The sequence below is a fragment of the Acartia tonsa genome, chromosome 11 (genome assembly GCF_053477335.1).
Source record: "Acartia tonsa isolate MP-2025a chromosome 11, ASM5347733v1, whole genome shotgun sequence".
Taxonomy (NCBI): Eukaryota; Metazoa; Arthropoda; class Copepoda; order Calanoida; family Acartiidae; genus Acartia; species Acartia tonsa.
The window spans coordinates 23401745-23429598 of NC_137270.1; the positions used below are offsets into that span (position 1 = coordinate 23401745).

General features: G+C 32.0%; 1 protein-coding gene across 1 annotated transcript in view; it reads left to right on the plus strand.

Moving 5' to 3' along the window:
* The first annotated feature begins 13786 nt into the window (after positions 1–13786).
* LOC145331199 (synaptogenesis protein syg-2-like) overlaps positions 13787–27854 on the plus strand; it is a 136182-nt gene continuing 122114 nt past the window's right edge. The window contains exon 1 of the mRNA XM_080175818.1: positions 13787–14044. Coding sequence (XP_080031944.1) covers positions 13918–14044 — 127 coding nt within the window. The 5' untranslated portion in view covers positions 13787–13917. The remainder of the gene's footprint in view (positions 14045–27854) is intronic.

Consider the following 27854-nt stretch of genomic DNA (forward strand, 5'->3'; position numbering starts at 1 on the left):
AAGGGGTAATTTTGTGTACAATCATTGGGGATGTAGACCATTGTCTTATCCCTTTAGATCCCTGCAATTCTAAACATGGGTTCTAGGTTTAGTATATTTATGTAGAATCACAGTATATCAGGGCTCTTAAGACATTAGACGATAAATTGATACACCCACCGATTATGATAAACAAAATTGTTTTTCCTGATATTATAAATTATGAGAAGTTTGATTTACCAAACAATCAAGATATAATAAAAGTACCCAAAAATCTTAATTCAACAAATCAAGAAAGTTTTAATAAAACTTTGGGTACAGTATCAGTATAATTGACAGTACAATATCCCCTCCTTTCCTGCAGTATATAAAACTACAGCCCACAGACAGCTAATCCGATATTTGTCCCAGCAGTTCATATTTTATTGTGATATTATTAATTGAACTAGACGTTAGAATCGGCTATAGACTCAAGAAAAGCGTTTATAAGGACACTTCTTCATTATGTTTTATTTGCTTTTAATATACATGCCCTTTTAAGCCTATTATCAGGGTATTTACATGTAATTTAATGTGACCGATATTTACGTTTACATTTTCATTAACAATAACCTGAATTAATGGTCATCCTAAACAACTTGGTTTTAAATTTTAATAAAGGGGTGATAACTCTATCTTTGGAGGGTTAAGCAAATGTTCACCTTTCATTTCAAGCAGAATGAATTAAATGAAACTTGCAAATAACATGCACATGAGGCATATTCAATCGGTTCAGTAGTACTGGTAAGCGATATCATATTATACATCCTATAATATAAAGTAGTAAGGTTTTTTTAAGTTTAAGATTTCGTAAAAAACTGATCCGAATTTGTTATACTTTTCAGTGAAGCTTTATAAATGTCTTGAGGGTTAGACTATTTTTCGGACCTTTCAAATACTCCCCAATAGGCAACTAGTTAATACGTGAAATAATGGAAGATTTGGAAACAAGGTCGTGTAGTGTCCATTTAAGTGGATCTTCACTAAATACTATATGTTCTTACAATTAAGTTTGCATTTTACTTATTTGATATTAGATCTGGTTTTGAAAATGTGAAGTAGGTTGTGCTAAAATTCCGTAAAGGTTGTGAGTTTTAAGTTAAAAGCAGTAGTTAAACGTTAAAAAATTATGTTAACTTTAAAAAAAAATTTTTTCTATATTTCTTTTCAATATCAATACACACATTTAGTGAATATTGTCCTTCTACTACTGTTTATAAGCCTTAAAACTCACACCTTTACAGAATTTTAGCACAACCTACCCCCCACCCCTTAGTCCTTTTTTTTATCATGACTTTAAATAATAAATAGATAGATAAAGGTGTTATCCTCTTAGAAAATTTGTTTTCAACTTTAAAAATTTGAGTACCCCCCCCCCCCTCTGACAGCGAACTATGAACTCTGGCCGCAGCGCTCGGCTCCCAAGCCTGCCTAGCCGCAGCACTCGGCCCCCTTGCCTGCCTAGCCGCAGCGCTCGGCCCCCTTGCCTGCCTAGCTGCAGCGCTAGATTTGATAGTTGGTTTGTAAAAGCTTACTAAATCTTATTTTACTGTTCTTTTTTTCTAATTTTAGCTGTATCAGAAGAATACTAGGTACCTAAAGAAAAGTGTTGAGATTCTAAACAATCTCTTTTTGCTAAAACATCATTTCTTTCCAATGTTTACATTAACTAAGGTAGATAGATATATAGATATTATACTTAAATCATTTTTGGATAGAAATATTACGGAAATGATACGTTTGTATGGCTAGCCATGTAAATTTGTAGTGCTTTACTTTTATGGATCTTGTCATCCATGTTATTTTAAATTTATCCCTTAGCTAATTAGTAGATGTTTTGAAATAGTATTTACACACTTATTTTTGCTGCGCTATACTTAGGGTAGTTATCCTTATTAAAAGTAAAGTTTTTCTATAATTAGGGTCGGTCCGTCAGTCCGTACGTCCGTCTGGAACGGATAGATTTTTTCGTCAATTTAGGCATGATAGAATTGTCCTATCGATTTTAAACTTTGCATGATGATTACTGTAGTAGTTAGGTACGATTTAGAAAGCTTAGCCACTCTATAATCGTTACCATAATGTCCGTACGTCCATTTTAAACATTTTAATTTTTAACTTTTTCAACTAATTTTTATGTGATACAATAATACGATTGATCTGATTTTTGGTATATTGATTGCTGGGACAACAAAGCACAATATAAAAAGCGAAGTAACTCTATATTCCAGTCCTAAAAATGTAAGTATGTCCATAAACATTATTTTGTATCAAGCAGTTTTTCAACAAATTTACTACAATTTTGCTTTAACTCTGTTAACATTTATATTCTGATTATTCAGTTTTGACACTCTACAAGTGTCAATGTACGTTTTTCCTACCGTTTTAGAACTTCGCTTTTATAGATGTTGTCATCCTTGTATTATTGTAAATTTTTGTGTAAATACCAAATTTGACCAACATTTGTTTGCTAAACAGTTGAATAGGGGATGGGTCAATACATGGTTGTATGTATATATACATTGTAACTTAAATATTTCTTGTAGCGAAGCTACTTTAAAAGTGTCTTTTTGTAGGTTTAACTATTCTCTTTGATGGTTCCATTTTTTCTCTTTCTCTCTCTCTCTCTCTCTCTCTCTCTCTTTATCTTTTAAACTATTAAATCTGAGGCGTTTATAAGGAGGTTGAATACAACCCCCTTACAATTTATTGGGATTGTATGCACCCCTCTAGATGTCCATCTACTTACACCACTCTACACCTCCAGACAAGGGGGAGTAGCGGGACAAAGCGTCTCAAAATCAGCCATGTGACGTCATAAAAATGAGGGTTTATCAATCTCTTTTTTAGGGGTTTTCTTTCCCTATCCTCATCTCATCTCCCTCATTTTTATGACGTCACATTGCTGATTTTTTATACACTTTGTCCCGCTAAAAGGGGGATGTCTTGTAAAAAGTTCCATCCTTCTTGTTGTTAATATTACACCCCCTAAAGAACGCACCCCCCTTTAATTTTGGATCTAAATGTCAATATCATAAGGTTGATGTAAAAAATTTTGGGTGTGCTTCGTACATCCCCCTGGCAAAACCCTGTGCACACCACTGTATTTAAGAAATTATAATCATGTGCTACTATAAGGAGATGTATTGACTGTTTTGTTGTAACTGACACTCAATATTTACAATAATTCTTATTGATCAACAATAACCAGGGATCTTAAGGGAAAAGACAATGAACAATGACTAATGTACAGTGTACATTAACAAGTAATAATTGACAAAATAACCAGTGAGTAAGGAGACAATGGATCAAATATTCAATTTTTAGGAGTCTCAGACTTTGGGTACTGGGTTAAAGAGAATGTGCTACAATTTAGCAGCTTCTGACTGAATTTGGGATTGGTACCAACGCAGGAAATGCCGCTACTTGCTGTTTTAGTTTTGAATATAGCAGACGGAGAGTAGTTTAAATATAAAAAGTTAATAATACACAGCCCCCCTCCCATACTCTATTTCACTCCCCTCTCCCCCACCTCCCTTTTTTAAAGTAGACGATATGGAAAGGGAGAAGAGAGGTGGGGGCAAGGGGCAAGGGAAATATCCCTTGCCCCTTGCCTACACCTCTCTCTTCCCTTTCCCTGTCATCTGGAGAGTTCCAGGGAGATTTTTCTAGTGATTAATTACAGAATGGTTATGTCAGTCTGATATACTGGTAATCTAATTTTCAAATGATTTTTTTTCTTGAAATTTGTTTCTTAGTTTATAGTTTTCAAAATTTTATTAACAAGCCTTTTACAATTTCCTCAAAATTTTCTGGATTAATCTGGATTTCATGGCCTTTTTAATTAACTCCCTGCAAAATAACCCTTTCTTTAAATTAAAATGATTGGTGGAAAGGTTTAAAAACTGCTGGTTTGCATAACCCAATTAAAATCTATCAAAGTCTCCAAAGTTGGTTAGCCAACAAACAAGAAATCATGTTTATTAATTTTTGGGAACCAGTACAATTTGCAGGACATTGTCCCTTTCCTCCCTGAAAATACCATAAAGAAAACTTGACAATTCCAAGGGGAAAGTACAGGATCATAAGACACAATAAATTGATATCAAATATTTAAATTTTAGGATTTTACTGATAAATTAAAATTTAGTAAACACAATGAGACTATAACAATTATCTCCACGAGTAGAGTTGTTGTCATTATTAGACAAGCGATAAATGATGGGATATTGATGTTAATTCTGTCTTGGCGAAAACCTATTATTTTAAAGTAGTAGGGATTTTAGTTTAGGTATAGTAAAATTGTCTTTCAACTTTGCATGGTGATTCATTTTAAATTATTTAAAATATCGTTTTTGTTGTCCTAAGAATCAGTATTCTAAAAATCAGATTAATCGGATAATTATATAATTCAAAAGGTTGTTGTCAACCAAACTGTAATAAGGAATCATCATGAATAGTTTGAAATCGATAAGATTATTATAAAATGTCTAAATTAATTAAAAGAGCTAACCGTTACGGATCCTAATTATAAAAAGCTTCGCTTTAGAAAAGGATTTAAAATATTGGAAAGAATTGAATGTAAGAAGGAAGAAATTATATCGATATTCAATCGTTTCCGGCACAATGAATCACTACTATACAACAAACAAATGTACAAACAAACATATAAACAAATCAGGGAAGTAAGGATGTGCCAATGAATGACCAAATAGCCTACAATCTTATGTCCACGTGCAAAATTTTGCCTTAAGTAGCTGTTAAATATTGGGGAGAAATAAAATAAATAGACATTCTGTCTATTTCAAACTTTTAGCAAATTTTCTTTTTTACAAAAAATATTTAATATATATGGACTTTTAACTAAACTTAAGCATCAAATTTGTTTTCTAGGTCATTATAATTATGCATTAAACGTTGATAAAACTAAAGAAACAAAATTGTCCTCAAAATTGATTGACGACCCTACTGTATGTAGAGTTACACGTAAGGATTGGAGGAAGATTATTTTATTTTCCAATGTCCTATCCCACCTGCCCTGAATGTTTGTGCACATGGTTTCTATCAAATGACCATTCACACTTCACAAACCCAATAAATATTTGTTACCCCCCCCCCCCCCCACACACAAAATCCCCAACCTTTTACGGAGGAAGGGGGCAATGGGCAGTTTATTACACTAGTCCCCAAAGTTTTATAAAAACGTTTTCTTATTTGTTGGCTTAACATCTTTGGGAAATTTTATGAAATTTGATGGTTGATTCATTAATTTGTGTGTCCAAGACATTTTTTTTTTAAATTAATAAATTTATTTTTCCACTTACATTTGTGATCAAGTATTTTTGTTTCAGCGGACAACTGTCAAACTTACTTTTTATCATTTGACCAACAGAATGCAGGGGTCTAAAAGGATAAGACAATGATAAATTGATGGGCATCCCCGATGATGATACATTGATGATACAAATTACACCTTTGTAGTTGATAATTAGTGGTTAAAACGTTTTGACATTCAAGAGTCCCCAAAGTAATTAAGCCAATGAATAAGAACTAGTGTAAAAAGCAGCCTAAAATACCCTTCCTCCCTCAATAGAATGTCACCCCTTATTATCAATGGAAAGTGTCTTTTCCCTGCCATATGTGGAGGGGTGACCAATCAAACCCATTACAATAGGTTATTATTATTTGGATGATAGCTAATTTCAGGGTTCGATTTTGTACAGTAAAATTTTTGTTCATAGAGTTATTAAGATATTTTCAGAAACTTTTAAAGCTAATAGATGCTTAAAACCAAATATTTATTTAACTTTTAGATGTAAGTATGTTAGCTGTTATCATCACTTGTGCTTGCGTACATTGTCGGACTACTGGGGATTTGTCACCATTATTAGGGAGATTAAATCAAAGGCTAGTTTATATGACTTTGATAATAGTTATTTCTCGCACCGTATTATAAACGGCTTTCCGCGGATAAGAACGCTGGATATAATTCGATGCTAGACATAGTTTTTTCGTATGGATGAGAACCGGTTCCTATCCACCGGATTTGAATGAATACGAGAAAAGATATGTTCATTCATAAATACAAGATAAAATTATATAACCAAAACTCAAGGTCCAGAGTAAATACGGACTTTCTAGAAGGAAACAAATTTATAGTTGCTATAACTTTTCTAATTTTTACCTAAATATTACAAAAAGTCATAATGCCAAGTTCGAAATCGATAGGACAATTCTAAAATTGCTTAATTTACAATAAGACCTATTTGATAGGAACGTGCAGTCAAACGAATCGACCCTAAATATACAAAAAGCTTCTCTATAAATTATACGTCTAAATATTTTTTGCGGGAAATCATATTATATACTTTGTTATAAATTAACACCCCTACATAAGTGAATGGGTATAACCAATATATGAGAAGGGGTCAAAACTACTCCCCTTGAAGTGAGAAGAAGAGAAAACCCATATATCATTTTAATCAGGCACATCCGGGAACAGGTGCCACAATATTTGAGTTAGGGGGGGGGGGGGGTAGATATACCACACTTTTCTGGGATCTTGCTGAGTCAAGTATCAACTGTTGGGAATATCAAAGGATGACTCCATGCAAAATTTGAGCCGGATCCGGATTTTTTGATGGATTTCTTTGATGAAATGACAGGCTGGTAAATTTTTAGGCCATTTTTTGCTGTTTTCGGCCCGCCACGCCCAAACGGTTTGGTATAATCTTACGGGACCTTTTGCCCGACCTAAGCCTGGTTCTTTGTAAGGTCTAAGAAAAAAAAATCCCGGATTGGATGAAGCACGACGTCGCTGCGTGCCGTCAAAAATCGCTAGTCGGCTCATTTTGCCCCCTCAAACCCTCACCTCGTGCCATTTTTCTGTGTAAAGATTATAATTTTAATCTTTTGCGTAAGTCTGTTTTTTTCCCTAGACCTCACAAATAACCAGACTTAGGTTAGGCAAAAGGTCCCGTGAGATTATCTCAAACCGTTTGGGCGTGACGGCCCAAAAACCGCAAAAAATGGCCTAAAAATTGACCGGCCTGTCATTTCATCAAAGAAATCCATCAAAAAATCACAATTTGAAATTTTAATTCTTTGGTGACCCTGGGGTGACGGGTTCAGTGCCCCCCACACCCACGAAGTGGGCATACTTTTGAAAATCACGTTTTTTCAGTTTTTCCCCTTAAAGGAGGAGAAGGAGTCGTTTTAGAGACTTCAAGCATCTCTTTGATGTTGAACAACTTTTTGAGGCAGACATTTCTTTATTAATGTTTTATTCGCCTCCGGCTGACCGTTTAGCCGTTATTTGCCGTCGAAGGCGTGATTTTTGGCGATTTTTGCCGTTTCCGAGGTTTTAATGGACATTTAGGAGGGGAAAGAGTTGTCCAATCAAGTTGATGATGAAGTATATTTTTGTAGGCAATTGCATTGGCTAAATTTCATGTAAAGTAAAATTTTTTGTACCTCTAACCGGTTTTGCTACAGCTGAATCGATTTACAGATACCCCCTAAAAACCGGAAAAAAACGGTTTTTCATAAAATTCACGGCCGGTTTTGGCCGGATCCGGCTCAAATTTTGCATGGAGTCATCCTTTGATATTCCTAACAGTTGATACTTGACTCAGCAAGATCCCAGAAAAGTGTGGTATATCTAGGGGGGGGGGGGGTATATGTGCATTAGTTGCGCACAAATAACATGATTGCAAAATCTTCCATTAAAGAGGTTTTTTTTTGTCTGAAGCCTAAAAAATCAATAACTACTGAACTGATTGGGTTCTCTATTTTATGTAAGCTTCACATATGTCCCGTGATGGTTTTAGGCTATTTTATTTCAGATTTAGATCTTTGGATGGTTTTCAAGCCCCTTTCTGCTCATAGAAGCTAAGTAATATGCTGTCTATATAAGATCTCAAAAACAGCTGATTTTTCTTGAATATTAACAATTAGTTCAGAGCATGTTTTAGCTATGTTTTCATTATCAAAAGGTTTGAGATTAACTGGACAATTATAACTTGCCTATATTTACGTACTATTACTTGGTTACTTAAATTAGAAAAGCTTCGCTTCTGAAACCATTCATCTTTTGTCTGTTTTACATCTAATATCTTTAAACTTTGACGTCAGAAAATTTTATTTTACCTATTAAATTTTAAACTCAACATTTATTACATAAAAACTCTTCATGTTTTACTCATTCTAAACCAAAGTTTTTCTACATTAGGGGAATGCCCCTTCCATTGCTAGAATCGTCATTTATTTTGAAACCTTGCATGGAGAATCCTGTATTTAGGTATAATCCATAAATATCTATGTATCTATTTTAAAAGAACAGTATGAATTGACCAAAATGCAGAAAGCTTTGCTTTTAACAAGGATGACACTAACATTCACGAAAGCTAAGCTGAATCAAACAAACTTTAGGAGAAAATAACATACTAACGTTTTGAGATTGTATTATGATATAAAAAATTGTGTCTGGTCGTCCCAGGATTCTCCATTTTTAAATTAAGTTAAAAGGATAACCATAGTATTTGTCACAGGAATCGTCATGCAAACCTTTGGATTGACAGAAAGATTTTGACATGTCTTAAACTATGATTAAAGTACATTTTTATTAAAGTTTAATTTTCATGAATTAATATTTGGTTTTAAAAACTACTTGACTTTTAACAGCAAAAACTACAATAAAAACTAAATATAACTTCATATCTCATTGTTATAGAGATGAAATGGGCGTTGCAGTTGTTTTTATTTGTTTATTTTTATTCATTTTTAGTTTTTACCACCCTCTAAAGAAAGCCTATTAAGCTTTAAAGAGAAACTCTTCTACATAGACTTGTATTCATCATAATATTTTAGTATTAAAATGAGTGTATGTTGCTTAATATCAGCTTGATTAAAACCGGCTTTTAGTCATACTGAAAAATTATGTATAGCATCGTATTACAGACTATGTTTCACGATTATTTATTAAATAAACATCATAGAATTAATACCAGTTTTGTTAGTTGTATCGGGGCTAACAATCTGGTTTTATTCTTTAATTTTTCATTTTGCTATCCGCAGAAAGCTGTCTATAATACGATGCGATAAATAACTATTCCTATTAACATAAACTATACATACTGCTGCTATGTCAAACGAATAACATTCTTAGACAAAGGTCATTTAATTAAAAGGTAGGTTAAACCAAATACTAAGAGTATCTATTTAAGCTTTATTTTTAAAGCCACTGTTAGAACACATACACAGAAATAAATCATAATAAAGTAGAGATAATAGACAAATTAATCATAGATAAACTTCCCTTGAGAGTAAGTTCATTGTTTTTAAAGATCTATGTATGCAAGGTTTTAGAGGAATAGGTTAGTGTTAAAATTACCAAAGTTACCAAAAACAAAATCAAGTTAAGTATCCATAAGACAGATCTTTAAAAGAAAAGGACACTTTTATTTAAGTTTATAGAATAATTTTAGATAATATAATAAAATATAACTAAAAAGAACCATTGATAATGAAAAACAGATTTTAAAAATGATATTCAGATCATTTTAAGCCGAGATTCGAACCAATCAGACGCTGGTTTTGACAAACTGTTGGTGAGATTTTTTTATACAAATATAGATACTGACAACATAAACGTACCATACTGTTATAGGAATCATCATACTGAGTTAGAAATCAATAAGACAATTTAAACATGCCAAAATTAAAAATAAGTGCTGTCCATTACGACTCTAAAAACAATAAAAAAATGTATTATTTTAATCCACCATTTCAAACCATTACCAAGATATTACTGGGCAAACAAAGACACACACATTCATCCAACTACTTTGGTATATAGAATATTAGTTGTTACGCCCTTAGAGGCCTTTAGGGTCCCTTGAGGGTGGGGAATCGACTCATCCCTATTTTAATTGTAGTTTTAAGAGGAAAAAAAATTTTAAAAAATAAGTTTGGGAAATTCTTTCATGGGTCGGTGGTACCCTCCCTCAAAATAGTTCTAAACCTTCCATGGACATATGATAAGTTACCCTGTAAAGGAGAACCAAATTGGTTCAGGGGTTAGCAAGATCCCTCTGTTCAAACAGTTAGACATCCTCCTCCTTTATTATAAAGGCATGACTCTCTCCCTGAAATGATAATATAAAAGGAAATAGTTTCTACTATTTCAAACCATTTCCGGCTAAAAAATTTATATTAAAAAAAGTTCGCTTGGCCAAAAAAAAGTAATTTTTACATTTACATTTTTTATGTGTGGTTTTTATTTGCAAAAGTACGATACAAAAAGGCAAAATTAACGAATAACTTTCTAAATTTTAAAAAGGACTTACATTGGGCAATCAAAAAAAAAAAAAAAAAAAAATATTATATAAAGTAGGAAGGTTTTTTTTGTAGGATCTCACATTCTGGTTTTATGCTATTTTCAGTCCCCTTTAAAAAAAAAAGAGGCCCTATGGGCTCAACTGCGAATCTACTATTATAAGTAACAATAACTAAATTTTTACATCAAACGTCAAATATTAAATAATACAGTAAACCGTTATATAGTAACTGTGTCAAGTAGTTGTAGTTTTAAACAGCCTATAATGCACCCATAGTTAGTCATTATGACGGACAGGCGGACGGGCAGACCCAAGTTAGTACTTCATTAGATTTGCTAGTTGTTCTGGTTGTCCCATTTAAATAAAATCTACATATAATAGTGGGATGGTACTAAATGTCAAATTGACCCTAACAATGAAAAAAAAAATAGCTGAAAAGCTTTTGAAAGCTGAAATTATTATACATATTATTTTATAAAATTAACAGGATGTCTATTTTCTGTGTGTGTGTTTGTGTATCATAATAGTGGGGTAAGGGGTTAAATAACTGTCCCCACTTATGGATTCTGTGCTGACTTTTAATTGGGTCTTTGAATATCAGCCAATAGAATCATAAATATTAATACAGCCAAGTCGCTACAAAAGAGCAGAAAGCAATTTGCTAGCAGACGAAAAAGGTCCCCAATTCAAAGAGTTAGGAAACGGGCAGAAGAAGAACTTCCTAGTACTTAAAATATCCTAAAACCATCCAAAAACCATTATAAAACTTCTTGAAATGGAAAAGACATTGGACAAGCAATGTCAAAGAAATAAACAAACACGCAGACATCGTTAAACTTTGTTAACAAGAATCTCGCTAACGGTCAAAAAAGCCTAATTCATAATTCGAAGCACAAAAAATCATGGATGGGAATGTGTACAAGTAGATTTAAAGTGTATTTTTTAAATTCAAAAATAGATTTATCAGAGAAAATAAACACGAAACCTAGTTTTATTTTGTATGATGACCACAGTCAAAGTAAATTACATAAATGATGCTCATAACAATGGAAAAATATTTTGATACTGATATCCCAAAAAAGTTTGAAAATCAGACCAAAAACACCAAAGATATGGGGAAATGTGTAAAATAGTCAAAAACCTGCTAAAGGCAGTCTGACCGCCATATTTTTTTTTAAGACAGGAAATTTAATTTTGATATCTATAACTGAAAAAATTTTGAAAATCGGACCATAAACACCAAAGATATGGAGAAAAATGTGAAAAATATAAAAATAGCCTAAAACCTGCAAAAAGGCAGTCCGACCGTAATTGTTGTTTTCTTTAATCGACGGGAAATTTAATTTAGATATCTAGAACGGAAAAAAAATTTGAAAATCGGACCATAAACACCAAAGATATGGAGAAAAATGTAAAAATAAAAAAATAGCCTAAAACCTGCAAAAAGGCAGTCAGACCGTCATTGTTGTTTTCTTTAATCGACAGGAAATTTTATTTAGATATCTATAACTGAAAAAAATTTGAAAATCGGACCATAAACACCAAAAAAATGGAGAAAAATGTGAAAAATATAAAAATAGCCTAAAACCTGCTAAAGAGAGGTCTGGCCGCCATTGATGTTTTATGGTTAATTGTGCTCCTTAATGATGGAAATGTTGTCAAAAAGTTTCAGCCTTCTACCTTTTTTAGGAGCTGAGAAAATCACGTTTCCCCCAATTCATTAATTACGGACAGACGGACGGACGGACAGACGGACGGACGGACAGACGGACGGACAGACGGACGGACAGACGGACGGACAGACGGACGGACAGACGGACGGACAGACGGACGGACAGACGGACGGACAGACGGACAGACGGACGGACGGACATTGTGAATTATAGAGTAGCTTCGCTACTAAAAATATCATAATTTATAGAAAAATCTGGGGGATTAAAACAGTCATTGATAATGGGTGGGATATTTTGTACTGTATCGGCATCGGCTAATAGATGTGGTATGCAAACGTAGATGGGGATAATTCTTGTAAAATTCTAGGGAAAGTAGGCATGTATCTAAAGGGATAAGACAATGGCCGGTAAATTAATGTACATCTCCAATGATGATACATAAAATTAACCCTTCTATACATAGATTAAAATTAGTGGTTGAAACTTTTGAACACTAAAATTAATGAATCCACCAATCAAAAATGACTAAAGTCCCCAAAGTTTTTAAGCCAACGAATAAGAAAATGTTAACATGAAGCTTGGGGACTAGTGTAATAAACAGCCCATAGTCCCCTCTCTCTCTCTGAATATAGAATATGTGGATATCTTGACAGGAGAATTTTTGTCGTCAATTTCGGTTTCTAATATTGTCCTCAGATATTGGTCAATATGTTCCTTCGGTTAGGGGATGACATATCATTGTACAATCTTATATAGCTTAATTTAGGTTCAAAGCGGGTTATAAGCAATTGTTTGGGGAATAGACTAAGAATAAAATGTTAAAAGAGGAAAAAAATGGCAAAACCATATTTCCCTAAATGCAGTTCTCTTTTACTTTAGATAAATTACATATATCTCTTTCTAATATTACTAGCGGCTGCGCCCCTAGCATCTAGAGGCTCTATAATCGAAGAGATATAGAAAGACAAAAAAAAACATAAACCACAGACTAATATGTATATATAAATGAAAAAGCTCAAAACTATCTCAGAGTGTATAAGAAGCTTCACTGTAAAAGAGAACCATAACGGTTCAGCAGTTTGTGAGATCCTTTGTAACAGACAAAAAAACCTTACTACTTTATATAATAGGATTTATTAGTTACTTAGTCTTTAGCCCCTAGGGGAGGTCAAGAAAATAGCCTAAAACCATCCCATAAGACATTCATAAAGATTTCCTAAAAAGATAGCTTTAAAAACATCAAGAAAAAAAGTATTGTTTGACTAACGGAAAAGTGTAAAGCTTTTTCTAACGTAGTTTATTTTAATATAACTTCATAAAAATCTTTTTTTTGAATAATTGTCCGTGTAAAATTTAAGAGAGCAAAACAAATTATTCCGTACTGTCACAAAAAATTTCCAAAATTTCGTATCGTACAGTTCCGCGCATTTTCTTCTACAAATATTTTGGAAGAATTTCTGCCGTACCGTCTCGCGCATTCCGTTGCACAATAAATCAGTATTTGATGAGGGGCAACGGGCGCGTGCCCCGGATTAACCGGGGAAATGAACATTTACTTTCCGGCGGGGGCTCGCCTCACGCCCCCATTAATCTCACCCAATTGTTCCCACCCCGTAAATCTGTAATAATCAAGCTGAGAGAAAGAAGGAGGGGGGGGGGAGGAGGTAATAGGAAGATGTTCAAAGAAAGTTGGGAATGGGGGTTAATAATTTGGGGGGCAGATTTAAAAAAGGGAAGAGAAAATTACTTAGTTAAGTTGACTTTGAGCATTTGTATTCAACGTACAAGCGCATTATAAAATGTAAAAATATACCATAAAATTTTAATAAATAACAAATAAGTTATAGAATAAAAAAACCATAAAAAAGTGATTTTAAAAGTTATCAAAAATGGCTCTAAAAATGCGCCAAGTGATTTTAATCTGTATGGTGTGTATAATTAATGTTTGTGATAGTTCTGTTAACCTATCTAACCAAGGCCTTATTAACCAGCTTGGCATTAAGATTCCTAAACAAGGTAAAATAAATATTAGGAATGGTGATTCCTGAAACAATCTTGAAAACTATGATTAAGACCAAATAAATCATACGTTCATTTTGAAGATGTATTTTTTTAGAATTTTTGCAATTACTTATTGTTTAATACCTATGGTGAATTGATTTCTGGGACGATATGAAAAATTGACATCATCCTAATATTTTAACTGAAGTCTTTCTACATATGTACATAAATAAACTTACAATTAAATATGTCTGTCAGTCCGTAACGCCAAATGGAAAATGTGATTTGAAGATAAACTGCTTATTTTTTTAAAATACCTTTTTCCTTAGAAGCAAAGCATTCATTAAACAACTTTCTTTGTCCGTTAGTCTGTCAGTTTAGGTGTTCTTGTTTTTCTATTTCTATCTTAATCTCCCTCTTTTTTTATGACAACTAAACATCTGCTTTACATGTCACTTTGTCCGTTTTCCATTAAATATTTTTTTCCTTTAATTGTTAAGTTGACTTTCAAAAAATGATTAAGACCAAATTGTGTCAAAAATAATTCATGTGACGTCATAAAAATGAGGGAGATGAGGGGAGAAGTTGGTAAGAAAACCCCTAAAAAAGAGATGGATAATCCCTCATTTTTATGGCGTCACAAGGATCATTTTTGACATAAATTGGTCTTTGCCTAAAAAAATATGGTTTTATAACCAAAAATTTCAGAAGTGTTCTTTTTAATTCCTTATCAATATTAAATGTAAAAAAAATTCCTCCATTTAAAATTTGGGGGGGCTGGGGGTGTCCAACCCCCCAAGAAAATAGCATAAAACCACCACAGGACCATTAGGTATATTCCCAGAAGAGTAGAATCCGATCGGTTCAGTGGTTACCGAGATCTTAAGGGACAGACGTACAGACATCATTCTACTTTGTATTATAGATAGGAAATTTGTCAGTATTTCTATCGATGTAAACATAATAACAACACTAAAGTTTAGCTGGATTTATTATGAAGTTAAGACTTATTTATCTGCCATTGACTATCCCCTACTTAAATTTACTTGGCTACTTTAAATTTTAAATATTTAAAATATTTTCCAAGTAGGAAAATTTATTTTCTAAAAAATGGTTTCCGACTTCCCTCTCTCTCACTCTCTCTCTCTAAAAAGTTAAATAATTGTCTAATGTAGCATATTTTCCGTGTTAGACTTGGTGGTGTTGTGTTGACTTATTAATTCTTTGTTTTTTTTATCAACTGTTTGGTATTAATAGTAGGAAGTTATAGTTCATTTTTGATATTTTCTCTAGCCCCTCGAACACAGAACCACTAGATGCTAGGGGCGTAACCGCTAGTTTCGCAATAAACTAAGTAATCAGTTAATTTAAGGCGTTTTTTGTTTTGTTATTTTTTATTGGATTAAAATTTCCTTTTTTTTTAAATTAACCGTATTTCCTAGATTTTCTAATTTGCCAATCAAATGAAGGGACCTTAAGGGATAAGACAATGGATGATAAATTCATGTACATCCTCATCACTACAGATAATACACAAAATTACCCTTTCAATCTTCTATAACAGAAAACCACGAAACCTTTACAAATAATTTTTGTATCACGACTGACAGACAGACGGACAGTTTATATACTGGATCTTCTTTGGTAAGTAAAGAAAGAGAGAGAGATAGAGAGAGAGAGAGAGAGAGAGAGAGAGAGAGAGAGAGAGAGAGAGAGAGAGAGAGAGGCGATAATTGGCTGTTTATTACACTAGTTCCTAAAGTTTTATGATAATGTTATCTGATTCGTTGCCTTTACAACTTTGGGTACTTTAATGAATTTTGATTGGTTGCTTCTTTTAGTTGAGTTTCAAACGTTTCAACCACTAATTTTAATCTACAGAAGGAGAAAATTTTGTATCATCATTGTTGATGTACATCAACTTATCGGCCATTGTCTTATCCCTTTAGATACCTGTAAAAAAAGTAGTAACTAAGGACTAAAAACTAAAATAAAAGTTTTTAAAGCGCCTCTTATTTTTAAGTACAATTTAATTTTTTGAAGAACCATTATTTTTTTGCTGCCATTGCCCTATCTCTGTATCTCTAGCAGAGACTAATTTATCATTGTAACGTTTATGTCCCATAAGCAACAATTCTAGGACGGGATTATTTAATAATTATTCCAGTATGGCTTCGAAATAATATACGTTGGATTAGAACCGGTTCTCAGCCATGATGAAAAATCATGTATGGCATTGAATTACAGACAATTTTCCACGAATATTAAAAAAAACTAATATCAGTTTTGTTAGCCCGGGCCTTCGTTCTCTCGGGTCCAAGTAAACTGGTTTTATTCTTTTAATTTTTCAATTAAATTTCAGCGGAAAGCTGTCTATATTATAATGCGATAAATAACTGTTATTAAAAGCAGTTGTTCATTATACCACCAATTAAATACCATTTAAATCTAATTGTCATAGGAATCATCATTCAAGGTTTGAATTTGATAGGACTATTTTGAAATACCGATGAACATATATTTCATTAGATGTAAAAACCTATGCTTTTCATGAAACATTTTTGATGTTATTTCAAAATTTGGGCAAAACTGTTTTTTCTTGGGATTCAATATCCATGTATCAGTTTTTTTTGTCACTTTCTTGAATAAATTTGCCTCGCACAGTTTTTCTTTTATATAAAATTGGTTGAAATAAATTGTTTAAAATGATAAATTTGCTTCAAGGTACAAATTGTGTTTAAAGAAAGGTTTATTTTTTTAAAGGCAAAGCTTTTCTAAAATAAGAGTCTCTATGTTCTTTCACGTCTTATGACGGATAGCCTCCTATTAATTATAAATTGTGATTGTATCCATTGAAGTTAAACTTTTAAAAAAGTTATTTATCGCATCGTGTTATAGACATCTTTTTGCGGATATTAAGATGAACAGCCCAGGCTAAAAAAACTGGTATTAATTTATGTTTTTATTTTGATTTTGATTTTCGTGGAAAATGCCTATAATGCGATACTATACATGATTGTTCAGTTTGGCTTAGAACCGGTTCTAATCCAGTGAATATTAAACAGTTTCGAAGCCATACGTATGGACCGTCTATAATTGTGAAAAGCTTCGTTTAAAAAAAAGATTTCAGACAATTATTACATCTGATAACAGTAAATAAATTCCAGGCCTATTATCTTCTATAAATAGAACTCAATAGCTTGATAGAGTCTTCCCAGCTACTTAAAACTGGTCCCATAAACGCGCCAATTACATAATTAAAATAAGTTTTAGGGTTAGGCTGTTCTGTATTTAAGTTTAAGCTGGCCCTGGGTCTAGATTAAAAATATGTTTAAACCCTTACATGAAATATGTGATTAAGGCTTTTTTCAAAACCAACCAAATACTGTTTTTAAGGAAAGCTTAAAGCTACTATATAATCATAAATACCCGTCTGTATGTCTGTCTGGCAAAAACGTGATTTTCTCGGCTCCTGTATACATTAAAAGCACTTTATTCTTGTTGTAGATAATTGTTGGTATAATTTATAATATGAGAACATGATTTGATGGATTTTTTACTATTTAAAATCCGTCCACAAGCAAGAAAAATACATTATACTATTTTCATACCTTACTTTGATGCAGTAACATATTATGGGCATACAAAAATTAAGGATATAATTAGCTTTTTTAAATTATTTGTTATATTTTCTGGACATAGTTTTCAGAGATTTATATCTTAGGCTACTTAAATTATTACATCAAGGGTTATTATTACTATACCTACACAAAATAAACATTTTTAGTATTTTCATTTGATTAAGTTGCTTTAATTTTGTACCAAATTGTCTTAGTAAGGGAGAGGCAATTGGACTGTAAATTATAATTGTCCCCAAAGCTTTATAAACACGTTCTCGCATTAAAACATTGGGGACTTAATTCTTGATTAGTTAGTACAAACTATCAGTGTCAAATCTTTTTAACCTATAATCTACAGAAGGTGGTTGTACATAATAATTTGGGGGGTTACATTAATTTATCGTCCATTGTCTTATCCCTAATAATATCTGTGTTTTTATCCTATACATTTTTTACATAATGAGGTAACGAAAAAGTTAAAAATTAAAGCAATTAGTTTACAACAGTGATCAAGGATAAGTCAAAGGCCGATAAATTAATGTACGTACATCCCCAATGAATATACACAAAATTATACCTTCTGTAGATTACAATTAGTGGTTAAAACACTTAATCAATCCATCAAAATGAAATCAAAAGTACCCAAAGCGAATAAGAAAACGCTATTATACTTTGGGGACTAGTGTAAAATATTTAACAGCCCAATGTCCCCTCCCTTCCTGATTAATTAGATAGTTCTAAAAAAAACCTAAGGCTATTTCTTCTATCATAGTTCTGCTATTATCGGATCTAACCACCATTCTTATAAATTCTAGCCCTAATGAAGTAACGAAAAAGGTGAAAATTAGAGCTATTAATTTTATATATATGCGAAGCTATTTAGGCTATTTATTAACTTAATAAATATTTATAATAGGTTGGACAGAAATATGTTTTCTTTAAAGTAATCATACGAAATCAAACGCAATTTTTGCTCTTATTATTTTCTGAGGACTTCAGAGTTTAATTTGTTATTAATGGAAAAGCGATATAGGTTTTTATTAGTAATTATATTAATTTTTAAGATAAATAGTCTCTTTGGTAGATTTATTTATATAACAAATTAATCATCTAAAATACATCTAATAACGAACTATATTTTTTAGTTTCTATATAATTTTAGTTTATACAGATTGATTTAAAGTTAATGATATCATTTACAGGTATTTATTTGCAATATACATAATAGTATTATAAAACTTAATGCAAATTATGTTAAATATAAAATTGGTGCCATCTTTGGACATTGGAAAACTTGTTTAAAGAGATAAAAAATCAATATTTAATCTAAAAAGGTTAACTTATGTTATGTAAATGCGTTTTTATTTTGTATACAAATATATGTTAAGTAATTTATTATCAAAATTACAGTTTTTTTTCGAAATGTCCGTCCTAAACGTTTTATGGGAAACATGATTTTCTCGGCTCCTGTAAAAGATAGACGACTGAAACTTCTTACTTTTTGTCAACATTCCCATCAATAAGGAGCAAAATTAACCATAAAACATCTAATGCAGTCAGACTTTAAAAACTTTGGGTACTTTTATTAAATCTTGATTTGATGGGTAATTTTGATTATCATCTTTTGGGAAGTACATCAATTTATCCTCCATTGTCTTATACCTTGCTCGTTACTTGACTTATATGGCCTGTATGAAAACAATGTGTAAATACACATTACTGCATACTTCCTACTTTTCAGGAAACTGCCATTTGGAAAGAATTTTTTTTTATTAATTAACCATATCAATAAAATTTGACTGTTTATATAAATGTATATAATACTCATTTAATTCATTTATTATTGTTTTTTTTCTATGTATGTACACTCAAGAATAATAAATCTAATCTAATCTAATTTGACGCAACGGCATATCACTGGTTGATGAGGACGGACAGACGTACTAACCTACCTTATCTATAGAGTAGCTGTGTTCATAAAAAAGAATATTACAGAAATTCTAAGCTGAAACTAATCAAATTAAGATTTCCATAGATGAAAGCCAAATAGATGTAGATTAATGACAGGGATTTGGTGCATGAAGAATATATGTTTTTCCAGTATGGCTTCAAAACCAATTAATAACCGCTGGATTAGAACAGGTTCTCAATCACATATAAAAATCATGTTTAGTATCGTATTATACCCAGTTTTCTACGGATATAAAAATGTACAACTATAAGATTAAAACTTTTTTGTTAGCTCCGATATGCTGTTTATAATACGATGTGATAAATAACTATTAAGATCTTAATTTTGCTACATTTTTCAATTATAGAAAAGTTTAAGTCTAAAATGTTTTTCCTAGAATAAATATCCCTTCCTATTCATATGATAATTATAATATGTTTTTTTCTTGAGAAAAATATATTTTTATAAGATATTATATATATATCCATATTTTGTCTTTTATACGTTTATATCAATATTGTTTTGTATTATTATTCTTAAATAATCACTAGAGGCTTCGCCTCTAACTTCAAATGGATTTACCCCATAACATTGACTTTTTAATATCATCTAAAGTGGCTTATATAAAATGGTTGATTTTTTATGGTTTGGTGGATTTTTTTATGGTTTCGAGGTTTTGTGATTATTTGATTTTATTGTAAAATAATGTATAACATAACTAGCAAATTTTTAGGTTGAAGAATGGGTGTGTCAACATCCCCCCCCCCCCCCCACCTCTCCCCTCGCAATGTTTTTTTTTGCGAATATAAAACATTCTTCCAGGGCTCGGCAGTCGCCTCTAGGCCTCAGGGAAATCCACCATCTATAATTTTAATAATCACCCAAAAGTCTTAACCTGACCAAAATATGGCAATCCCTTTTTTCAAAAGAGTTTTTAAGCATCCAAGCGGGTTTTAATTTGAGGCTTAGTCGCGGCGCGGCTGACACGCGCGGCTGCTGAGACCTACATTATGCTAATTTGACAATAAGCGAAATTAAATGAACACTAGAAAAATCAAAACAATGCAATTTTTTTTGTATGTAGAAAATTGATAGTTTATTTGGTTATGTGTGAAAATATATGAATTATTACAATTGAAAATTATTTATTATTGTTTTTAAATACCTAGCACAGCTACTTTATGAACATTTTTATGTAAAAAAAAATAATGATCTAAATCGATAAGACAATGGCCGATAAATTGATGTACTTTCCCAATGAGGAAACCAAGTTATCCTATCTGTGGTCACGTTTGGATACGTAACTTAATGAACCAACTAATCAAAATACAGTAAAAGTCCCAATATGAGGACTAGTATAAGTAACAGCCCAATGTCCCCCCCCCCACCCCCATTCCTGCATTAGGTACTGAATATCACATTTTGATTAAAAACATCTTTTAATTTAACAGTTAGGGAGTTGAATCCATTTTTATAGAAGCAGAAATATAATCTATGATTATGGTTTGGACCCTCTAAAACTGTAATCTACCCTTCCACTTTCCCCTCTCTTGGTGAAGATATCTTCAACGCCGATACGATTTTTGAAATATAAGATTCCACTTTTGTCTCTCTTGTTGAAGATATCTTCACCAAGAGAGGCAAAAGTGGAATCTTAAATTTCAAATATCGTATCGGCGTTGAAGATATCTTCACCAAGAGAGGGGAAAGTGGAATCTTACATTTCAAAAATCGTATCGGCGTTGAAGATATCTTCACCAAGAGAAGGGAAAGTAGAATCTTACATTTCAAAAATCGTATTGGCGTTGAAGATATCTTCACCAAGAGAGGGGAAAGTGGAAAGGTAGATTACAGTTTTAGAGGGTCAAAACCATAATCATAGATTATATTTCTGCTTCTATAAAAATGGATTCAACTCCCTAACTGTTTAAAGTAGGGTTTATATATTTTAATATATATCTTCAAATAAACAATAAAAATGTCCCTATATTACGCTGACCTTAATTTAATTGTTGTTGCGAAAAAAATTTGCCAACTTAACACATTTGACCAAAGCCAATTTCCTATGGTGGTGTGTTTGGCTTTTTATTTCACCCGTCGGTTCAGTGGTTGAAATATAGATAATGTCATCGTAAATAAGAAACCAGTTCTGATTTAATACAAAAAAATTAGATCACATTATATTTTTTTTGTCTATTATTGTCAAGAAATCACTGATTATGACTTTTTTAAATCCGGAGATAAATAAGGAATATTAACGGCACGTACACTTTAAAATTGACCCAAAATAACTTTATAGGATATCAACTGCCCTCGATATTAATTGTAGTATAGAAAAATAATCTTCTTACAAAATGCCTAAAAAATAATAGCAAATTTTAGTTCTTTTTTCATAGATTTTTTGCTCAAAGCTTACTGTCATTGATTTTGGAAACGTAGAATTACCAGACGAACGACTTTAAGAGTATCCTCGCTATTATAATTTTTTTTACTTTTTTGTCTGAATATCTCTTTTCTAATGCATTTAGTAAAAGTGTAAACAATTGAAAATAGATTTTCTACTAATGGCATAGTGGTTAACCAACTTTACCACTGGATAGATAGATAAATAGAGAGATAGATATATTGATAGAACGATAGATAGTTAGAATAGATAGTTGTATATTCAAATCCTATTATTTAAAGTAGTAAGCGTTTTTTTGTCTGTCCAGAAGGATCTCGCCAACCGCTGAACCTATAGTGTTCTTCTTTACAGTGAAGCTTCTTGAAGGTCCTGGGAAGCTTTTAAACTTTTTTGGGGGAGGGTGTCTTCACCCCCTCCCCCCCAAAATTTTTTTTACTCTTTTGAACACAAATTTAAAGGCTTCTAGGGGCGTAGCCGCTAGAATCTAGATATAAAGATAGGCAGCTAGATTAATAGATAGTTAGTTTAGATAGTTAGATAGATAGCTAGATTGATTTATAGATCTATAGATAGACGGATAGATTGATAGAGAAATATAAAGTTAGATTGATAGTTGGATGGATAGATGGATGGATTCTTAGATACATAGGTAAATGGATAGGTGGGTATAAAGATAAATTGATGGGTTAATAGATAGATTGATAGACAGGAGAATAGTAGTTGTACTTCTATTATCACGCATAGAATAGTAGTTTGAGATATGTTCATAGTTAGATAGCTGATAAAATTTCAACCATAACAGATTATTTATTAATTTGATTTTTATTTTTCAGGTAAGCTTTCCCTCGCCTAAATACAGATACTCACTAGTCCTATTATGTGCGCAGGCTTTGAAGTACACGAACCAGTAACCAAGAAAATACTTCTTCTAAAAAAAGGATTATGTACAATATATTTTACTAGCGGCTACGCCCTAGATGCCTCTAGGGGCACTTGAGGAGAGGGAAGTTGAATTCGTTTGTAATTTTAGTAAAAAAATCAAATAAAAAAAAATAAAATATTTTGGGGGTTGGGATTTTTTTCTATGAACGATTTCTCTTGGCAGGGTGGTGATTCCCTCCCATAAAATAGTTATAAACCTTCCTGGGTCCTATAAGAAGCTTCACTGCAAATATGGGCCATATCGGTTCAGTGGTTAGCAAGATCTTTCACTACAAACAAAAAAACTTACTACTTTATATAATAGGATGTACAAAATCGAAGGTGAAGTTTAATCTAAAGTCAAGAAAACAAAACATTATTATAACCGGTTCTACCCCCTCCCTTATTCTCTTCCCCACTTTCAGTTTAGGAGGGTGACGCAAATTTCAGATCCCTTCGCGATTTGAATAAAAATTATCTTTATATTATAGCGAATTAAATAATCTTGCAAGCATCGCTTTTATCTTATGAAGAAAAATCAGCGAAAAACGAGATCTAAAATTTGCGTCACCCTGCCAATATGACGCAAGACGCATAACCGCTACGACCGTGGCAATATTTTAAACCCAATCAAATCGAAACTCGAATACCCCCCCCCCCCTTCCACCCTTCCTTCCCAGAACGTGGACATACTGACAATGACATACCCCAATATAGAGTAGCTGCTCTACTAAAAAGAATATAAATATATAAATAGGATTAAATAATAATAATAATATAGACATATTTAACTATTTAACAGATTATGACAAATCTATTAGAACCATTGTTATACCAAACTTAAAGTTGGAATAAAGAGAAACGTATTTTGACAATTGTTTAGTAGTTTTTCAAAAGCGAAGCTTCTATATATCTATGGTAGGTTTATCTATATTCTATAAGTCAGTAACAGATAAATCTGATCGCTAATTTAGGCTTATTAGAGTCGTTTTATCGATTTTAAACCTTGAATAATGATTATTGTAGCAATTAGGTACAATTTAGAAAGCATAGCAAATTTTTACTTATTAACAGAAAAACTGTACGTCCATTTAAAACATGTTGATTTTAAGCTACTCTAACGGAATGTTTTACATGATATGATTAACCCAGTTATAAGGAATAACCAACAAGTAAAATAAAACTTTAAAAATATTTGGGGGGCAAATGAAAGGGTCCTCACTTATATAATATGTTGCCCCCCCCCAAAAAAAAAAAAACAACAGCTGAAAGCCACGTATAGGTTTCATGATTTATTTTCGAAATGATTAATTAACCCATGTTCTAGATTTCTTAATGGTGATAACTTTGACAATAAAGCCGTTTTACCGGCTGTCTTCCTTGTTTAATGAGGCAAAATAATACACCCATATGAAATACATATAACATAGGCCATTCAAAAGTTTAAAAAAAATCCACCAATCTAGTTTAAAACCATATTTTAATATTAAATATTTTTTTTAATTCGAATATTCCTTTACCCCTAGTGTTTATAGAATAAAAGGGGGCGTGCGATTGAATGCGGGTGGTACTCGAAAGGATTTGCCCATGTTAAATGCAGGGAGGGAGGGGACATTGGACTGTAAATTACACAGGTACCCAAAGTTTTATGAAATACTTTATTGGGTGCTTGTATTAAACTCTAATTGGTTGTTTCCCAAACTAGGAGTGTTTAAACTTTTCAACCAATAGCCTTTTATTAAGAGGTCTATTGCCCTATCACAAATTAGGAATTTGGGGACATTATTTTATCCTCAATTATCCTATACCTGTGTTACTGCATTTTATCTATTATATAATTTCTATTATGACGGGCACCTGCGATTTCTATTCATATATTTATAAAATCTTATAAATACTTATACTAAATAGAATATGTTTATTTATAAATACACATCATTTAAACTAGCGGCATCGTTCATAGCTTCTAGGAAACTTGTGTAAATGTAGCAAAAACAGCCTAAAACCATTCCATTGGCTATATGAAGCATCCTTAAAATGAGAAAACTCAATTGGTTCAGTGGTTAGGGTTATCCTTACTACTTTGTGTAATAGGATATATTTGGGACGCAATTTGGATAGCTAAAAAGAGACTTATTAAAACTTTCATGTGTTTTTTTTCATTAATTTTAACATTTTTTTTCAAAAAGTTCTTTGGAAAGATACATTACAAAGACAATCATGTCCAAAATGAAGTAATTCTTATATAATAATAAATGGATGTCTGTCTGTGTGTTATAAAATTTTAAAATAGCGTTTTCTTATTCGTTGGCTCAAAATCTTTGAGGACTTTGTTGTATTTTGATTCAGGTTGAGAATCCTAACTTTTAACCGTTAATTGTAATGAACAGAAGGGATAATTTTGTTTATTATCATTGGAGGTGTGCATCGATCTATCGGCCATTGCTTATTCCTTTAGATTCCAGGTAAAACATACGGACTGACGCACTAATCTGCATAAAGTAGCTTCGCTATAAAAATCATTAATTTGAAGTCAATTACAGCCCCGTGTAATTTAAAATTCAACTGGTACAAAATATATGATTTTTAAATCGATTAATCTCTCTTTTTTTGTGTTAGATTAAGATGTATAATTTGTTAAAATATATAAAAAAAAAACAAGGATAACAACTTCCATTAAAGAAAAGCTTATCAACTAAAGAGACAAACGAACATCTAAAAATAAAAAGAACGTAATGAATATTAAATATTATCTAGAATTCTAAAAAAAATTCGTGTAAATATTTATACAGAAAATTTTAGAATTGGCTGCAGCGATGCTTCTCTAATAACATCGTGCCCAATTGGCATAGAAATTACTAAACCTAATTGTTACAGAAATCATTAACCAAGCTTAAAATCGATAGGACAATACTAACGCGACAGAATTAATAATATGAACTATATGTTACGTACGGACGAACGGTCCGACCCTATTTATAAAAAAAATTCGCGTAAAAATATTTTGAAAACCATTAAACGTATAGGTTTATAATTTGCAGGGAAGCTTAATATATCATCTAGGCAAGTTTTAAGCTATAACTTTAACTCACATAATTTGACGTGCGAAAAAGTTAGGTTAAACAATAAAAAATTTCCATTTTCAAAGGTCAACCAACCTATTTCATTAAAAATTAACTATCAAAAACGCCATAAAAATAACTTTTTTTACACTAACAAGGAGATAAAATTTAGGTTGAATCCCTTTAAAAGCTTAATGGATAAAACAGCCTCCTCCCCCCCCCCCCCCCCATTATTCTTACTCCTGTGCTTTATGAGGGATCTGAAGGGGATAAGACTATGAACGATAAATTGGTGTACATCTCCAATAACAATACACAAAATTTTACCTTCTGTAGATTACAATTAATGGTTAGAACGTCTGGACACTCAACTTGATGAACGAACTAATCAAAATTCAATAAAAGTTCTCAAAGTTGTTGTGCAAACGAATTAGAAATCGTTATTGTAAAACTTTGGGGACTAGTACAATAAACAACCCAATGTTCCCTTCCACCCTGACTTTATATCTTAATAATCAGAAACATGAATTCCTTTTTATCTTCAAAAGGTTGGTCTGTGGATATAGAATATACTTGGATATTATTACAGGGGGAAAATTTCGTCAATTTAGGTTGCTAGCATCGAAGTCATTTATTTGTCAGTTCGTTCATCCATTTGGAGGGTAGGGAAAGAAAAAGTTGGTGAATGGGAGGATATCGTTTTTTAGCCCGCTGCGAGTTTCCCTTTATAATAAAACAGGAAAATCTGGCGTAACATCCAAGTAATGATAAATCCATAGTGGTCCACTAACAGTTAAAGGGAAGTTACCAAATTTTTATGTTTAGCTAATTTACATATTTATATGCGCGCGTCAAGGAAATGGTCCGTTAAAAAAACAAGGATGACAACATCCATACAAGGAAAGCTTAAAGTTGTTTCATTAACAAGTATGAAGTTTTGTGGGTTTTTGTCTGCTAATAACTTAGGTACAGGGATGGTTTTAAGCCATTTTGTTTAATTCATGATATAGTTTAAGGATAATTTTAATACAATGTCATTAGATGCCAGTATCAGAAAAAAAATGAGACAGCGCAAAATGGCACCAAAAAATGACGTCATACGATAAAATAGCCAATGAGAGGCGAGTAAAAATTTGACCATTGGTCAATTACAATGTATACTGGCCTCTCATTGGACAACTTTATTGTATGGCGTCATTTTTTGGTGCCGTTTTGCGCCGTCTCTAATTTTATTTGAACTTATTATAGAAGAGCTTTGCTTTAAATAGAAAGAAAGTTACTAAAAAACTGACCCTACTAAATTAAAACCTCCTATTTAAATAAACCGACGCTAATAGATTTAATTAAATAGAATGATATAAAACATAAATTATGAATACTAAATTAAAGTATACAGGGATCTAAGGGATAAAAAAATGGCCGATAAATATATCTCCAATGATGATACAGAAAATTACCTCTTTGGGGACTAGTGTAATAAAAAGCCCAATATCCCCTCCCTCCCTGGTCTAATTCAGGAGATTTTAAAAACTTCTAGAAAGATAGACCATGTTAGCTTCTTTAGAAAGTGTTTTGGTTGCCATGAGCAGGTTTTAAGCTATTCTATTGAATTTTGATTGGTTAGTTCATTAAGTTGAGTGTTTAAACGCTTCAACCTTTAAATTTAATCTACAAAAGTGTTATTTTTGTTTATCATAATTGGGTATGTATAGTGTATACCAATTCATTTAATTCACCTTGCAACTCTGTAATAATAACTCTATTAGTCTCATCTAATACAGACGTTTTAATCAAAAATTAATTGGCCCTATGAAAAATGATGTAGGTCTAACTATATTTACTAATGGATATGAAATACGTGGATATT